Source organism: Diabrotica virgifera, chromosome 5, assembly GCF_917563875.1.
Source record: "Diabrotica virgifera virgifera chromosome 5, PGI_DIABVI_V3a".
In the NCBI taxonomy this organism is placed as follows: Eukaryota; Metazoa; Arthropoda; class Insecta; order Coleoptera; family Chrysomelidae; genus Diabrotica; species Diabrotica virgifera.
Genome location: NC_065447.1, coordinates 46459325 through 46474310, shown reverse-complemented (window position 1 = coordinate 46474310; position 14986 = coordinate 46459325). Strand labels below are relative to the sequence as shown.

General features: G+C 32.3%; 1 protein-coding gene across 1 annotated transcript in view; it reads right to left on the bottom strand.

Annotated features, from left to right (window-relative positions):
• LOC114331180 (integrin alpha-PS5-like) overlaps positions 1 to 14986 on the bottom strand; it is a 189499-nt gene that overhangs the window by 72752 nt on the left and 101761 nt on the right. Inside the window, exon 12 of the mRNA XM_028280676.2 lies at positions 7321 to 7613. Within this exon, the coding sequence (XP_028136477.2) occupies positions 7321 to 7613 (293 nt within the window). The remainder of the gene's footprint in view (positions 1 to 7320; positions 7614 to 14986) is intronic.

Genomic DNA, 14986 nt, shown 5'->3' with positions numbered 1-14986 from the left:
ACTAGTAAACAACGATAAAAAAGACCTTGATGGTGAGGTGATCATAACTACCTTAAAATAACGATGGTTGTCCTTGCACAAAATTAGATCAACGGATCGCTAAAACAGTTTTCCGTTTGTAAACAAAAAACGCGTGCACTCTCATTCACGGTTTCTCTTGCAGGGACCGTTAATCGAATGACTCTTCCTATTGAGTTACTGCATGCTATTCACCAACGTGTAGTTTCTTGTTTGTGTGCGGTACCCCGTCTTACCTCGAGACCCCGTCATGCCCCCCATTCCCCTATTTCTTTCAACAAGATGGCGCCTCATCCTATTTCACTCTCGTTGTTCACAACAGACGTAAGTTGTTTAGGTATTCTCAATTTATTTTTATTCCCCTTGTCATCAAAGCCAAATCCTTGAGAGAATATTCTAAAACCGCATTAAAAAGTTTAGGTGACATTGGGTCTCCTGGCCTAACCCCCCGTTCTATTTTTATGCGATTACTGTTGTTACTGTATGTACATTTTGTATAATAATTTTGTATACCTATAGTCTGGCCTGCATTCTTTAAGCACCTGTAATATTTTGCTTAGCTCAACTGTGTCAAAAACTTTATGAAAATCGATAATTACTGGAACTAGAAGTTTATTGTATTCCACTACTTTCTCTATTAGGTTTTTCTACTTTGTAGATGGTCATTTGTCATTCATCTAAATAGAGACTTTATCCTCATGTGTCATAGTGCAAGTCATGTATCACAGTAGGGCACTATGGACGCGCCCTTAGTGCGCTTGCATAGTGCCTGCCTGTTCCTGAGTCAGAAAGCCGATGCCGAGTCGGTATAGCTAAATCCTTCGTATTAAAATAGGCCTGTCCAATAGGGTAGGTCGAAAAACAATAATGTTTCATTTTTGAATCGCTATACCGCGGAAAACTTGGCTTTAGGGTATATAAGTAAAATGCAAAGTAAAATAAAGTTATATATTGAACCCCCAGCTAGCGCATCACACTTAAATTTCAAATTTCAAATTTCAAATTTCAAATTTCAAATTTCAAATTTATTCAAAAATATGTGTGTACAACATTTTACATTTAGATCCTATATTATTATTAGTATCGACTGACTCAGCACCATGCCTAGGCAAGAGTTGCCTGTTTTGCACTGTACTATGTCAATCGAAACTGTATCAATTGTACATAAAAGTAGTATTAAGGTTGGAACTAAGAAGTAACATACCTAACTATCGAAGAGATAATGCAACAGAACAAGACGGACGGTAAACCTCTCTAGCTGCTGAATACTTTGTTAATTATAATACCAATATACACCCAAATTTTACTCTGATTATGCTGTCGTTCATACATTAAGACATTGCGTCCAAAAATAATTTTAAGTGGGTTTTTAGATAGGTTTTTATGTATTTTTTAAATTTAAATAATTTAGGTTTTTGTTTGATATGTATAGGAATTATGTTATAAAATTTAGGTCCAAAGAACATTAGGGATCTTTGTGTTACTGATTTTTTGAACTGCTGAATACTAATATCCATATTTGTTACTGATCGAGCTAATCGGTTGCTAAGAAATTTAAATTTTTTTGAGTTTATATAAACATTTAAAACACAGTTGTAGATGTAGAGGGATTTAACACTAAACATCTCGGATTCATCTTATAAATTAAATTAAATTAACTAACAATTCACATATTAACTAACAATTCACATATTAGCACCTTAAAAGAAGGTGTGGTCTAGTATGTTGTGTTGGGTTTTATGAGCACAATCCATTTTTTGTTCTTTTATTTTACACTCCATTTAATTGGAATAGAATTATTATAGTGTGCTTAAAGTTATAAAGGATATAAATAAAACAACTTATAATTTTAATAACATGTTTAATTGAAACAAAAAAAGAAACCAAATTATAGCCAAACAATGTCAACAAATTAAATGAAATTTTGACTTTAGAAAGAGTCTTTTACTAACTATTTCTGAGTGGGTACGTTGAAGCTGCGCTTGCTCTCAAACTTTGGCGTCGAAGCTCTGAATGCTACGGCAGATCTTATGAAACCATCTCATTACTTAGCACCGACGACTTTTTTTAGATGCTTCAGTCACTAACTTGACGCAGTGTTCCACGGCTTGAGTATGGCATGGAAAGTTTCCAAAGTTCCAATCCTCGGGTGTTTTACCAGCAGTGATTTTAGCCCAATCTTCATCATCAGAGACTCTCCGTAACAGTGATGGTGGTGTAATTTCAGTGGTGTTCCAATCAAATAATTCAGTAGTCATTCGCATGAAAGGTGATTTTTGGAGGTCGAAAAACCCTAAGTATTTCTGTTTCTGTAGCTAACATTCTTGCTTTGATTATTCTTCGGAATCCTAATTCTCTTATGTGTTTCCTTTCATCCACTATCATCCTCAGTAGCAAATTTTCTGGGTGGGAAAAAATGCATTTATTTCGATTATAGGATCAACTACTTTAATCAAATTCTCTGGTAGAAATCTGGTTGATTTGATAGCCTCAAAAACGTGTTCAGGTCCATCTATTATGTATTTGCTGTACTTTATTTTGAACCATACAGGCATGTATGATTTAAAAATGAAAGATACTAACAATTTATGTTTAACTGAAGACGTTTCCACACTTACATACAGTCTCAAAACTCTGTTAGCTGTAGTCAACCATCGAGAGTGGGAAAGTGGACCCGGTTCTCAAACAGATAAGTCCACAGGGCAGTTACCTGACTTTATCGCACAACTTAGGTCTAGAAGATCTTTACTCAAAAGATTGCGATTAACTAGTCCTCCTAGTGGTTAGGAACGAGATGGTTTCATAAGATCTGCAGTAGCATCAAGAGCTTCGATGCCAAAGTTTGAGAGCAAGCGCAGCTTCAACGTACCCACTCAGAAATAGTTAGTAAAAGACTCTTTCTAAAGTCAAAATTTCATTTAATTTGTTGACATTGTTTGGCTATAATTTGGTTTCTTTTTTGTTTCAATTAAACATGTTATTAAAATTATAAGTTGTTTTATTTATATCATTTATAACTTTAAACACACTAGAATAATTCTATTCCAATTAAATGGGGTGTAAAATAAAAGAAAAAAATGGATTGTGCTATTAACACCCAACACAACATACTAGATAGACCACACCTTCTTTTAAGGTGCTAATATGTGAATTTTAACAATTTTTGAGTATTTGGGCTACCGAAAATGAAAAGATATTGTCTGTTTCAAATTTATTTCCTATTTTTAAACTATTAACTAAACATTTTTCACTATAGCACGTTTAAATATTATTGGCTAAAGATTGTAAAAATAATTGTAAAATGTCTTGATTTCTAAAAAAAAACTAAATTTTAAGTATGATGCGCTAGCTGGGGGTTCAATATATAACTTTATTTTACTTTGCATTTTACTTATATACCCCAAAAGCAAGTTTTCCACGGTATAGCGATTAAAAAATGAAACATTATTGTTTTTCGACCCACCCTACTGTCCAAAGTGCACCTACACGCTGACAACTGAATACAAAGGGTTAAGGCCGGGACACACATATCCGCACTGAGCACGAGTGTGGGAAGTGCTTAGTGTTGGAAAATTCTCGAGAATGAAAAATCGGAGAATATTCTTGAGAATATTCTCTAGAATATTCTCGATATGGAGAATTTTCTACAACAGTGTTCGTTATTTTATTTTATTTAATCAGTTAAGCCCATTCGTACCTTTCGGTGTTGGGCTGTTTACAACTAGTTCAATATCTACATTTCAATACATTTTAATAATTATACAAAACTTTTATTTTAACAATACAATTTTAATAAATATAAATTACTTATTTGACCCATTTTTGTGTCCATATGTTTTAATCTTGTGGTGCTTCTTTGATACTTCTTTTCCATGCTGTTCTATTTTGAGCCAATTGTTTTACCTACTCCATTGCAGTCCTCTCTTCTCTGCTTCTTGTCTAACTTGTTCTTCCCATCTCATTCTTGGGCGACCTACTTTATTTTTCCCTTGTACACTGACTTCATATACTTTTTTCGTTATTCTTAAGTCGTTTAGTCTGTGGATGTGGCCCAACCATCCTAACTGTCGTTCCCCTATAATTGTCTCTATGGGTTTTATCTTTAGAGCTTGAGTTATTGTGTCGTTTCTTATTTTGTCTCTTCGTGTGACCCCTTCTATTTTTCTCAAGAATCTCATCTTTGTAGCTTTGATTTTTCTTTTGTTGTTCTTTGTTAGCGTCCACGACTCACTCCCATAGACGATTGATGGTCGAACCACTTTTTGGTACACTTGTGTTTTGACTTCTTTGGGTACCTCTTTCTTTCCAAAGAACGTATTTTTTAAATGTATTATAAATTGTCCCTGCTTTTCCTATTTTATTGTTTATTTCTTTGTCTATTTTACCATCTTCTTCAATAATTGTACCTAAGTAGTTGTAGCTGTTTACTTGTTCCAAAACTTGTCCTTCTACCTTAATCTTTATCACTTTTTTTGTAGTTGCCATAACCATTGTTTTACTTTTATCTGTGTTTATTTCCATGTTCATTTTTCTTAGTTCTTTTATATAAGTGCTTAATATTTGTTGCAGTTTCTCTTCCGTGTCAGCTAACAATACCATATCATCTGCAAATAGTAATTCTTGTATTTGTACATTGTTCATTTTCCATTTTCCCAATATCATGTCTTTAGATTTCTCCTTGCATTGCTTTATTGCGTCATCTAGTACCATTGAGAAAAATAATGGACTTAGTACACAGCCTTGTTTTAGTCCTATCTTTGCCTGGAATTCATCAGATTCTTGATTGTGAGTCCTTATTTTTATTTTATTATTTTTATATAAGGCTTTAATTATTTCTATCATATCCTTTTCTATTCCATTTTTCTTTAAACATTTCCATATATCTTCCCTTCTTATTCTATCAAAAGCTTTTTTCAGATCAATAAGGCATATGTGTATCTCTTTGCCTTTCATCAATAGTTTTTCTCCTATTTGTCTCAATATGAATATCAGATCTTGGGTACTCCTTCCTTTTCTGAAGCCATGCTGGGATTCTTCTAGTTTTATTTCTAGTTTTTCCCTTAGCCTTTTTTCAATTATTCTATTGAATATTTTGGCAGGAACGCTTCTAAATGTAATACCCCTATAATTTTCGCAATTTCTTGCGTCTCCTTTCTTAAACAGTGGTACTATTATATCTGTTTTCCAATCATATGGTATTTCCTTTGCTGTGATTATTTCATTTAGTAGTTCTCGGAATTTTTCTTTTGAATTTTCACTCATGTACTTTAACATTTCAGCTGTGATTTCATCTTGGCCTGGAGATTTTCCCAATTTTAATTTGTCAATGGCTTCTGCAATTTCCTCTTTTGTTATTTGCTGCATTTCTTCTGTATTTTCGATCATGTCTTCCTCTCTTTCATGTTGATATTGTTTCCATTCTGTTAGTTCTTCAAAGTACTGCTTCCATCTTTGCATTATTTCTCTTTCTGTAGTTAATATATTTCCTTCTTTATCTCTTATGTTTCTTAATCTATGTGTTTTCTTTTGTCTTAGCTGTTTCAATGTACCATAGAACAATTTTTGGTTATTAAAATAGTTTTCATTCATTTTGTGTCCAAAATCTTCCCAAGACTTCTTTTTTGCCGTTTTAATTTCTTGTTTAATGTCGTTTCTGGCCATTTTATATTTTTCGAAATCGTCCTCCGATTTGGTTTTTAGATACATTTTCCATACTTTTTTCTTTTCTTTCACTTTACGTTGTATTACGTTGTATACAGTGTTCTTTATATCAACAAAATACATAAAGAACAGAGAACACAAAATTTATTTGATAAAAAAATGAAAGTTTCTTCTTAACAGCAAATAATTCAAGTGATGGATGTGGTGATCTAATCAGACAAAGATGAGGCCTCAGATTCAGAATGTATTTCTATCATTAGCTGATCCTGGTCATCTACGTTCTGCATTTCATTGTACTGATGAGAAGTTGTGGGATTTTGTTTTTCACGAGTCGCCAGCTCAGTCATGGATTGGTCTACGTCTAAAGTGACATTGAGACGGGCTAGTTTCTGAAGCAATATGTTGCCAAAAATATATATTTGTTATGTTGCTGGCAACATTACAGCCATCTAATTAAAATATCGTCGTATGGCCGAGCCATGTGGCCGAAATCTTGCTGGTATTTGAACACTATTGCAGTTAATGGCTGATGCGTTGCCAATATAAAGTCGAACTGTTGTGTCAAATTTTGCATGTTGCTCTATATTTCGTATTTATTTCCTGTACTCTGTTGAAATTTAATTTGGTTTTGTCAAAACATACAAAGAAAAGATGAATACGTGGTCAAATGAAATTATAATAAGGTTTATTAATGCAGTACATTTACGTACAGAGTTGTGGAACTTGGCATACTTCTGAAACTATGAGACAAATGGAAGAGTAGTGCACCCTGAATAAATACATTAAACTAAAACTTTTAGTATAGGAGTCACCAGTCGCCAAAAACTGAAGAACGATTGCTTGTTGAGATTGTTATTGCGTTTCTCATGTTTGATCTTTCGTCTCTATTCTTGGCCCTATCATATTTATTAATAGTTCGAAATCACTTTTTGACATTCTTGTAAAATTCTTAAACCAATAATTGTCTAGCATTATTTCCATAGTTAAATTCCTCATTATTTCGCGTTTACTTAGAAAAGTCATATCCACATTTTCCATTTTTCAATTTTCTGTTTTATGTATCATCTTAGCATGATTAAGGACGCAGCTACTCTCAAGATAATATTCTCGTTCTCGAATATTCTCTTGAGAATTTTCTCTTCTTACATTACTAGACGTGCTACAACGAGAAAGAAAAGGTAAGGTATTTTATCTGTGGGGACACATAGTAGCGCACCTCGTCAGCACCGTAGCCATGCTCGGTCACCGCATCCATGCTGCTGTCTCTGCTCGGTGCGGGCGCGGTGCAGATATGTGTGTCCCGGCCTTTATTCGACTCCGAAAAGCAGCGTGCACCTTGGACGTACACTTACGTACGCTTTTCTGGCTACGGCCAGAAAAGCGACAATTTACGGTGCTGCAAGACCAGTAAAATAAAGCGCGAAAATGGGTCCCACGGTGAGTGTACTGGATGACCAGACTGCGCTGTAAAATATCTCGCAGCAACATAGGATAGGACGCATTTTTCGCGCTTCATTTTACTGCTATTATAGCGCCGTAAATTGTCGCTTGTCTGGCCCTAGCCTCAAGGGTACATGCAATAGATAGAAGATAATTGTATAGATAATATTTATATTAATTTAATGAAAAATAAATACTTACATCAGCGGTAGCATTAAATTCATTACAAACATTCTTGCTTCTATCAATGGCAATATTATCATTTCTATCCGTCACTACATCATCAACTATTATTTCTATTGAAAATGTTAGTGATGTTAGTTTGCTACTTGGTGATTTTGGTGAAAATCCAACACAATAGCGAATAGGTACTATTGATGTCTTGTCAACGGAAATTGAGTTTATATCTGATGTAAGACTAGCATGAAATATAATTATTTCTTTGGACTGAAGTACGAAGACTTTTTCACTTTGATACGCACCAACAGCAATATCTAAAACAAAAGATTTGTTTATTTAACAATATATGGGACTTGTAGATCCCATAGCTCATATGAAATATTCTGCCGATGCTTCTGGTAATGAACCAGCAACCAAACTTAAGACCACTGACTCCAAAAAAACTTTCAGAAAACATATCAGATGAATGGTAAATCTGGCACGTTACAAACATAAAATTAAAATTCTCATATTACATTAAAGATGTAAAAAGTGAATGCCCTCTCTTGTAAATAAAATAGGATCGCTCAATGTGATCGTTAATATTACTAGAAGATAGACACATTTAGAAGTAGAAACATCAGCACAAGCAACGCAAGCAGTTAACCAACAAGCCTCCAACCAAGCTACTACACAACTTATACCAAATCAACTAATTACCACACAGACATGACAGAACTGAAAGACATGTTAAAAAACTGACGGAACAAATGAACACTATGCTCAACCTCCTAAACATAATTCTCAGCCAGAAATGACTCAGTTACTAAAGCTAGTATTATGGAACGCCAATGGCCTAAGTCAACACATAGAAGAATTAAAACTATTCATCAACACACAAAAATAGACATAATGCTGATTACAGAAACTCATTTTACATCCAAAAACCACATTAATATTCCATGAACAGTGTCAAGTTGACAAATGCCAAAGTTATAATAATTTTTGGATCTCTTACAGAAAATATTGAATTTTGGCGGTTTTTTCGTAGATAGTGTGTTGCTTTGTGTTCCCGTTTGGTTTTTTAATTTGTTATTTGCAGTTTAGAATAGTTTACTGATAATTTAGTTCTTCTGATTAGGTAAGGTATTGGAAATTTTATTATACTATAGTATTAAGGTAATATGGACGATAAAATAGGCGGGGATCAGCCCCCGCCTAAACAGGATCCACCTGATAGAAGCGTTATGAACTCAGAAATGGATATAACAAAAAATAATGGTAAAGTTTATGATATCCAGAACAGGTATGCAGCAATAGATATAGGTCCCTTTTATGTCATTGTTGAACCAGTAGATAATCACCAGTAAAAGTAGGTCATTTTCTTTTTAATAATTCTAATTTTAAAAACGAGGTTGTTGACATTAAATTAATAGGTAGAAACAAAGTAAAAGTTATATTTAAAACATTCCATACAGCAAATAAAATCATTGAACATGAGGTTATTAAAAAAATAATTTAATTGCTTACATACCTATGTTTTTTAATCACAAGAAGGGTATAATCAAAGGAATTGACACATTTTTAACTGACAAATACATATTAGATAATATTGAGAGCGAAAGAAAAGTAGTACAGGTAAAAAGAATGACGAAGAAAATACTAGGCCTAGATAAGGAGGTACAATATGTACCTAGACAAATGCTTATCGTGACATTTTTAGGTAATAATTTACCACAATATGTAAAAATAAATTTGGTCAGGTTTGTAGTAGAACCATATATTTATCCAGTGGTCCAGTGTTTCAAATGTATAAGGTATGGACACACAGCAAAGTACTGTAGAAGTACCACAAATAAATGTAAACGATGTGGCCAAATACACGAAAATGCAGACACTCAAGAATGCACAAAAGAAGAATATTGCATACATTGTGAAACAAATGGACATCAGTCTATTTCCAAACATTGTCCCAAATATTTGCAGCAGGTAAATATAAAAAAGATTAGGTCACAAAAAAATTTATCTTTTAAGGAAGCGGAATTGTTAGAAAAAAATTGCAGTTACTCTAAAGTAACTTCTAATAATAGATTTGATGTATTGAACAATTTGGAAAATTTTCCACAAATGAGTCAAATTGATAACTCTGACATATCATCTACGCCAACCAGTTCAAATAAAAATTGGGTACCACGACCACAATCACAACCAAAAAAGCGTAAAGCTATTTCACCGATTATTATAGAAGAAACACCAAATTTTCAAAACAAAATTAAAATAAATAATTCAATCTTACCTAATCCGCACAGAGAAGACTTTCAGATATACAAGGAAAAATTAGAAATGATAGTAATGCAAAAACTACCTATAATATTCGAAAATATGTATAAAAACTTAATTTAGATGTCACAGAAATGCAGGTTATAAAAGAGACACAAAATGAACTAAAAAATGTATTAGGATCTATTCAACAAGACGCCGGAAATCAAGAAAATGAATACGGAATTTAATATAGTACAGTGGAATGCAAAGTCTATAATAAAAAATAAGGCAAATCTCTTAAATCATATAAACCAAACACAAAACGTTGATTTAATTGCACTAAATGAAACTTGGTTATCACCTAACCAAAGTTTTAGATTAAATAATTATAATTTTATAAATAAAAGTAGAGCAGATGGATATGGTGGCGTAGGAATACTTATAAAAGATCATTTTTGTTATTCTGAAATAAAATTTAGAAACAAATTTTATACAAAAATAGAAATTTGTGCAATATATATATAGAGGACCTCAAAATATCAATCATATGTATTGTTATATTTCTATTTGATATAAAAATTAAAATTTAATAATTATAAACAAAATTCACTTTAATATAAAATATTTTTAATTTTCTCAACCTCGGGCATATAAATTTAGAACAACCTGTATACAACAAATTGTTATATTTAATTTTAAGAAGTGATTAGAATAAGCGTACGAAACTCGGAACAATGTGCTTAGATAAACAAAGTGAATGACGCGTACCATTATCGTTCTTCTCGGAAGGTCGATCATTAGCCTATGCTAAATAAAACTCAGTGAAATAGATGATAGTTCATTATCGTTCTTCGCGGAAGGTCGATCATTAGCCTATGCTAAATAAAACTCAGTGAAATAGGTGATAGTTCATTATCGTTTTTCGCGGAAGGTTTCGATCATTAGCCTATGCTAAATAAGACTCATTTGAAAGAGAGAATAGGTCATTAAAATTTGTAAATAGTTAGAAAGTATTTTAGAATGGGAATTAAATATTTTCTTTTGAAATCCATTAAGCATATTTAGAAAGATTAAAAATTGGTTTTGAGGAATATTACGAATGAGAGTTGGTGGTGGAAGATTGATTTGTAAATTTGGAAGGGATATTTAGAAAGTAGGGGAATGAATGACAAAGTGAGAGCAGAATGTTTTGAGCTGTCGAGAAGTGAAGTCGAGTAGTAGACGGTAGTGTACGGAGAGTGAGAAAGCCGGTGTAGTTCCGTGAGTGTGGAGTATCTATCGTGGAACGAGAAGTAGGCCAGGTCGAGAGTAAAAGAACCTCCTTGAGCCAAGAGTGTCCCGGTAGCTGATAGCAGTTTCGAGAAAGGTAGAACACAGCATCACGACAGACGCAGGAACGAGAGCTATTCGAGCTAGTTTTTCAAAGGAGAACATTACTGGAAGCCAGGACGAGGTTTGATCGCAGCCAAGGATAGCAGGAAACGGGTCTTGTGTGAGGACATTTTCAGTTCACCAGGAAAAGGTCAGTCTCATTTGTTTGGACATGAATGTATGGGTTTTTCGTATTAAATTCCACATAAAAAATTGAATAACATAATCAATAATATCAGAAAAGCTTCATCAAACTTAAATAGAGTTGTTCCTAATAACTCCTAATAGTTAAATGTTAATAAAAACTTTCAATTGAAAACCAAAAGGAAATAAGATTCCCATTTGTAAATGTTATGTTTAAGAATAATAAGAAATAGCAAATATTAAGCATTGATTGCCTTTTAAATAAAATAAAAAATATTTTAATTATAATTGTAGCCCATATGTGTATTTTTTTTTTTACTTTTTTCTTTTCTATCCCGATTAGGAACCATTAAGAAATATTTAGAAGCCACGGAAGTAAGTAATTAATTTATAATTCGCCCTGAGATTGAAAACATATTGATATGTGATCTGGTTAATTAATTAGATTAGTATTAATACATTGATTAAATTAAGTGACATATAAGAATATTATCTCATATCAATAATCAAGATCACATCAGTATATATAAACCACCAAATGTACAAGCTACAAAAAATGATTGGACGAACATATTTACACAAATACAAGGAGAAAGTATAATTTGTGGGGACTTCAATGCACATCATAGCATATGGGGCTCAGTGCACGACAATATTCAAGGTAAAAATTTAGCAGACGCTCTAGAAAATCTCAATTTTATTGTTTTAAATGATGGTAGACCTACAAAAATTACTGGACCAAATGAAAATCCTTCTCCAGTGGATCTAACACTTACTTCACCAAGCTTGATCGGTTACATAGGATGGAATCCTTTAGATGATACGCTAGGCTCAGACCACTTTCCCATAAGTACAATCTTAACAAGGAGATATAATAACAGCATAATACAACCAAGTAGAAAATGGATTGAGTCTTCGGCCAACTGGGAAAACTATCAAAATATTTTAACACACAGCATGGAAAATGAAAGTATTACTTCCACTGAAGACAATTTTGAACAGTTAGTCTCTAATATTAATAAAGCAGCTTGTGAGGCAATGAAATGCCGCACAGCCGCTAGTAAGAAAAACACAAGACCAGTGTGGTGGGATAGAGATTGCGACGAGAAAGTGAGAGATAGAAAAGACGCTTTAAAGAAGTATAATAGAGTATCAAATTTTCAAAATTATATAGATCTACGCAAAATACAAGCACAGTGTAAACTACTATTCTACTATTCAAACAAAAACAAAAAAAAATGTTGGGTAGAATTTATCAATCAACTAAATAAAAACACACCAATATCAAAAATTTGGAATTTTAGTAAAAAAATATCAAATAAGAATAACACTCACAAAAAACCTCCACTAACGCAATCAATTATTGAGGAATTATTAGATACATATGCACCAACTTTTGTACCAAATATATTAAAGACTATTGATAATAATATGCATGTAATAGATTGCAATGAGCTTCAAATTCCGTTTGATCTTGAAGATTTGGAGGTTGCAATGAAAACAGCGAAGAATACTACTCCTGGATATGATTTTATTACCTATGAATTAATTATTTATAAAATACCTATAATAGCTAAGGAGCAATTAATTAAAGTTTTCAATAGTTGGTGGGTAGGAGAGCAATACATAGATCATTTTAAAAAATATATCATACAACCATTATTAAAAGCTTATAAAGACAAAAATTTATCCAAGTCATATCGACCAATTTCTTTAATGTCATGTATAAGTAAAACCTTTGAAAGATTAATCAAAGCTCGATTAGAATGGTTTTTAGAATCAAATTGTGTTTTACCTAGTACACAGTATGGATTTCGCCGAGGTCTTGGATCATTGAATGTAGTAACAAAGCTAGTTACAGATATACAAATTGCGCTGTCTAAAAATGACTACCTAGTTTGTTTGTTTCTGGATATAAAAGGAGCTTATGATTCAGTAGATCTTAACATACTAAAATATAAAATGTGTTCACTTGGTTTCAATAATGAAATCTGTAATAATATATTAAATCTATATACTAATAGAACAGTATGGTTAAAAGATCATAGAAATATACTACACGGACCAAGAGTTGTAAATCAAGGTCTGCCACAGGGTTCAGTATTAAGTCCAACATTATTCAACTTATATTCTGCTAGTATTCATAGTTTGTTTGACGAAAATATTAAATGTTTACAATATGCAGATGATATCTGTATATACTCCACCCAAAAAACCTACGACGACTGTCTACGATCATTGAGGCATACAGTTGAAATTATTATACAATGGACAAATGAAAATAATATGAAAATGTCCACAGAAAAATCCAATATTATGTTTTTCACCAGGCATAGATTGCGCGCACCGGGAAACGTAACCTCGAGTGGGCGTACTATACCAGTGGTGAATCAGTATAAGTATCTAGGGATAGTACTAGATAATAAACTTCTGTGGACTAAACATATTCAATACATCAAAGGTAAGTGTGAAAAAAAAATATACTAAGGTGTATTACCAACAGAAAATGGGGTGCACATCCCAAAACAGCTTTATTGTTCTACAATGCTTGTATTCGGTCAGTCGTGGACTATGGGTGTTGGATATATGGATCAGCAAGCAATACGAACTTAAAAATTTTAGATCGGATACAATACAGATGCTTGAGAATATGTTTAAGTGCAATGGTATCCACTCCAATAAACGTTATGCTAGCAGAGTGTAATGAAATCCCATTAAATTTACGTAGACAATTTTTAGCTCAAAAATACTGCATAAAGCTAAGAAACACTGAGTCAGACCTTTTAACAAATCTGGCTTTATTAAACATGGAAAACTTAACTAGTAAATATTGGAGAATAAAAAATTCACCACCACTAACAGATGCATTCATTGAAACCAGGAATTATACAGATTTACACAAGAGTAAATTATTAACAATTTATAAATTTCCGTATAAAACTTTGATAAAAAAACCCAGAATCATAATTCCTAAATATACAGAATCAAATCATTTAAATAATATTTTAGTAAAATCTATACTGAGCGACTTTGTGGATTACACAGTAATTTATACAGACGGTTCTAAAAATCAAACAGGAGTAGGATGTGCTATGTATGTGCAAAATACCCATCAATATAATAATTACAAATTATCTAGTATTAGTAGTACTTTTACAGCTGAGATTATAGCCATCGAAAAAGCTCTAGAATGGATCAAAGAGAATAATATTGAAAAAGCTGTGATAATAACAGACTCCAGATCTGCAATATATGCAATTGAAAATACTGATTTTAGTTCATACAAATCAAAAATTTTATGTAATATAAAAAATAATTTGTCTAAAGTGGAAGTAGTATTTATATGGGCAAAAGGGCATGCCGGTATACTGGGTAATGAGAAAGTGGATGAGTTGGCCAAAGATGCAATAAAAAAAGGTGAGATACTAACTCACATCTTATCGACAGATGCAATAAATGACGTCAAAGTTAGAATAAATAAAATATGGAAAAAAGAATGGAAAAATATTACAAGCATGTCAAAAAATTTATATTTTTCTTTACATCAAGAACTTCCTCCGCCACCTGAATACATATTTAAATATAACCTGCCAAAGCAAGATATTTCTACTATAGTCAGATTAAAAACTAGACACGGGAAATATTAGGCACATCTGCACAAATTAGGAATAATTAATTCATCAGTATGTTTTTGTGATAATGTTTCGATTAGAGATTTAAACCATATTTTCTTGGAATGCAAAATTAACGAGAGATATATAAATCAATTATATTACAATTTACGATAAACACAAGTTCATTTTCCAATTAGTATAGAATATCTACTAAGTTGTCATAAAATGAAAATATTTAAATTACTCATAAACTACTTGAAAGAAACAAATATAATCATTTAAGTGAAATACGTATAAATATAACAAAACTAATAAAT